The sequence below is a fragment of the Pteropus vampyrus genome, unplaced genomic scaffold (genome assembly GCF_000151845.1).
Source record: "Pteropus vampyrus isolate Shadow unplaced genomic scaffold, Pvam_2.0 Scaffold1000001466, whole genome shotgun sequence".
Lineage (NCBI taxonomy): Eukaryota > Metazoa > Chordata > Mammalia > Chiroptera > Pteropodidae > Pteropus > Pteropus vampyrus.
In genome coordinates, this window is record NW_011915868.1 from 661 (window position 1) to 4,690 (window position 4,030).

The 4,030-nt window shown below is 55.2% G+C and overlaps 1 protein-coding gene across 1 annotated transcript; it reads right to left on the minus strand.

The window, feature by feature from the left end:
- Positions 1 to 237: 237 nt before the first annotated feature.
- Positions 238 to 2,683, minus strand: LOC105311180 (E3 ubiquitin-protein ligase CBL-C-like). Its single transcript, XM_011387203.2, has 4 exons — positions 2,344 to 2,683; positions 1,917 to 2,073; positions 1,529 to 1,650; positions 238 to 399 (listed from the first exon to the last, which is right to left on the minus strand). Exons 1-4 carry the CDS (start codon positions 2,613 to 2,615, stop codon positions 258 to 260), a joined length of 693 nt encoding a protein of 230 aa, XP_011385505.2. The 5' UTR covers positions 2,616 to 2,683; the 3' UTR covers positions 238 to 257.
- Positions 2,684 to 4,030: the final 1,347 nt, after the last annotated feature.

Below are 4,030 nucleotides of genomic sequence, written 5' to 3' on the forward strand. Positions count from 1 at the left end.
TGTGCCCAACTCCCCACACACACCCTTCCTGGAGCTGCTGGTAGGCCACAGCGCAGCTCTGCTGGATCCAGACAAGGTGCCCCGTCCTCAGGCCCTGGTCTGCCACCTGCTGGAGCATTGCGGCATTGCAAGTGTAAGGTGTCTGCTGTGTGAACTATGCCCGCGGCCGCGGTGATCTGGGGCTGGGCTCCACACGCGCACAGCACAGCCGTGTGAGGTGCATTCTGCCAACGCCCTCCCTCTACCAGGACAGGGACTCACAGGCCTTCCTTCTGTCCTTCCAAGAGTGCCGTGAGCAGGGGTTTGTTGAGAGGGATGGTCTGCAGGATGCTGCCATCTGAGTTCACGTACCCGATGGCCCACTGCCCCAGGCGAGTACAGCTGGGCCGGAAGATGTAGCTGGAGGAAGAGACAGGTAGGATGGTGGGGAGGGAGTGGTCACCACTGTCCCTTCTGTGACCTCGCAGCCCCTCACACTGTTGGGAATCCAGGTGTCGAAGTCCTCACCCCTTATAACCCAGCTTCCCACTTCTTAGGCAATGAGGCGTAGATCCTTGTCTGTCCTACAAGTACCTATTCTTTTTACCTGCTGGGCTCCTGTTCCTCCTCTACTGGGGTTTAGGCTGAATCTGGCTTGGCCAGTCAGTGTATTTCAGGGCCCCTGACCACAGTGATGCGAATCCGCCAGGGGACTTCTGCTGTAATTCCCAGAAAGGTTCCCCATTAATACCAAGGTAGCTAAGCTGGCAGGGTATACGGTAGGGGGTCCTAGAAACCGTTTGCCACCTTGACCGTGGCTGCAAATGAAGCTAACAGAGGAAAGCAGAGATGGATAAACAGGAATGATTCCTGACTATAGCACGTGAGCACCTGGATCCAGCTGTGCCCGAAACCCGAACCTGGTCTTTTCAACTATTCCTATCATTCATCCTTTTTTCTTTCCCATGAAGCCAGTATACAGTGTAACTGGAAAAATACTAATATACTCGCTGTCTTGGGGGTCCCACACCCCAGCCCTGCAAAGACTCACAAATCTGATCTCCTATTTCCTTAACTTCTTGGTGTTCCAGGGAGCTCAGCCCCTCAATACTTAACTTTCTGGGGGACCCAACAGCTCAAAGCTCCTGGCTTGAAGTAATTTCAGGACTTAGGCATCTGGTTCCCAGCACCCTACCCAACAGGTCGTGGTGGGGGGTCATACTGAAAATATTTTGTAGATGGTAGAGCATGGGCTCTGACCTATCAGAAATGGGCCTTTTCCTGGGGCAGGGTCTTGAGGCCCTCTGCCAGAGCAGGTGTTGAGTCTTTTGCTGTTGGATTGTGGGAAGGTCCAGGAGGTCCCAGGAGGAAAGGAAGGGTGCCACGGGGCACTCAGCGTCCTACCTCTGAGTCCTCTACTGCCCGGGGGCCGAGGTATCTCAGCCCTTCAGTCCTTCCTCTCTCGGAAGGATATCTGCTTTCTGCCACGCCCCAGGCTGGATCCAGAGTCCTGACCCCTGGCCACTGCCTCCCGAGGCCTGCCGCTCACCTGCCTGGCTTTTCCCTGCAGGCCTGGAGACGTGCTCGGACCTCGTCGTACGTGAGGAAGGCCATGTAGCCCGGGTGGTTGACTGCCAGGAGCTTCCAGTTATCGAGGAGTGTTGGCCATGGCTGGAGTGCGGTGACGCTTGGGTCACGGAGGGGCTGAGGAAGCAGCCACTCCCCCACTGCTTCCCAGGGTCCAAGAACCCCACCACCTCGCTCACACCCACTGTGGGCCTCAGGGGTCTCTCTTACTCAGAGGCCTCCAGCCCCTCCTCCCCCAGACCTAGGAGTCCAAGCCCCCAGCCCCTCCTCCCTCTGACCCAGGAGTCAGGGCCCCAACCCCCTCCTCCCTCAGGACCCGAGCCTGGGCCCCCGCCTTGGCCTTCCCTGACCTGGAAAAGCCTGGTGAAGATGTCAAACTCAAAGATGGACACGTGGCCGCTGCAGGTGAGGTCGATGGTGGAGCGCAAGGCCAGGGCCGTGGAGCCTGGCTCCACAGGGTGGCAGGTGCACAGGAGAGACTCAAACTCAGCCCAGGGCAGCACACACCTGGTCAGAGGGGGGATGGTGCAGGTGAGGCCTCCGGGAGTCCAGGATGGGAGGAACTCTAGGAAAGAGGCAGCTAGATCTGGGGAGGAAGGGCTGGGGGCCCGGACTCTTGGGTCTGGGGGAGGAGGGGCTGGGGACTTTGGCTCCTGGGTCTGGGGAGGAGGGGCTGGTGGCCCAGACTCCTGGGTCTGGGTGGGGAGGGGCTGGGTCCCTGGGCAAGGGCAGATGAGGCACCAGGGACCCGAGAGGCCCCGGGGACAAGGTACTCACTGGGCTCCGCAGTGCTTCCTCCAGAAGGCGTGGGCTGGGGCCTTGGTCAGCTGGTATGTGTGTCCACAGTACTTTCCCCCGGGAAAGAGCGCGCTCAGCTCCGTGAGCATGTGGCTGAAGATCAGGGCCAGTTTGGCCAGCTGTCGCCTGTAGGGAGGGGCTCTGAGGATGTGGCTGGACTCTGAGACTCTTTGGACCAGGTGTATAGGTTCCTGATACCTTCTATAGGGCCACCCCTGACAGCTTCTAAGTAACCCCCTTCCCAGAGCCATTATCCACCTGTGGCTGGTCCAAACTGAGATATGCTCTAAACAGGAAATACGAGATTTCAAAAACTTAGTGGGAGGGGAAAAAAAAAAAAGTGAACGATCTCATTAATCATTGCTTTATATTGGTTATAAATTGAGATGATAATATTTTGTCTACAGTGACGAGTTAAAAAAATGTTATCAAAACCCACTTCACCTGTTTAAAAAAATCTTTTTGTAATACGTCTACTAGAAAACGAAACACTACATAACGGCTCGCATCAGGCTGGAGTGGAAAGTGCTGGCATAGAATCTCCTTCAAACAGTGCGAGGCCCCCAGCGGCCCTAGAACGCCTACTCAGACCCTCACGGAGCCCCTAAGCTTCCTGGCTTCTAGAACCCACTGAATCTAGAACAGCGGTTCTCAGAGGAGTTCCATCACCCTTCTGAGAAGTGTCTAGACATTGACTTGTCATAGCGATCGGGGGAGGCGAGGACATGGGGGACAGTCCTCTCCAGCAAGATTTGCCCACATCCACGCAGCTTTCCACCGTCCCACCGGACAGTCACCTAAGCGCCAAATCCATTTATAATGACCTGAGCCTAGAACCCAATTCTGTCTTCCACAAGCATTTTTTTGCACGTTTAAAATTTATACTGAATTTTACAGAAACGCGACTCTCCTCTATGTCAAGGGAAGACTGATTTAGCAACGTAGTGACTCTTCCTACACATGCAAGTGTCTGTCTCATCAATTCTGCCTTGCCGAATAATTGTGATTGTGCCGTGGCGCTGCCCTTCAAAATACAGATGATGTTACTATGAAGAACATTCCTTCATCACTCCCTTATGATACAGTTTGGGCATTATAGTGATTACAAATATATAAGTAAGTTATTTACCTTAGGTATTCCATTTTAAGATGAATTTAAGGAGACACTACGAAACGTTTTCTATAAAGAAGGGGTGTGTGGGGTGACTGGGTTGAGACCTAGTGGTCCAGACCTTGTTCAAGGCTCTAGACCTCAAACCTCACCTGCCTGTGTCACTCAGCAGCCCCTCCCCCGGGGGTCAGAACCAGAGCAGGTGTCCTGCGGACAAGCCCTAGGTCCTGAGCCAGCTGTTCCTTAGGTGCCAACGACCAGAAGGGGCCTTTGAGTCTCCCAGGCAGGGGCGGCGATGGGTTGTCAATCCCTCCACCTCCTGCAGGAAGCTCCCTGGGGACCCCACCATCTCCCGGTGTGTGTCCAAGGCCTCCAGGAGAGTGTGGTAATGGGAAGCAGGCTGAGGGATGGCCAAGAAAGAGAGAATATGGGGGTGCTGAGGGCATAGATGCCCAAGGAAGGATGAACTGGATGGCCCAGTTGTCCAGGTTCCCTCATGGAGACTGGTTTGGGGTATTGACTCCTGCGTCCTGAGAAAGGAGGGGCTGGGGGCTT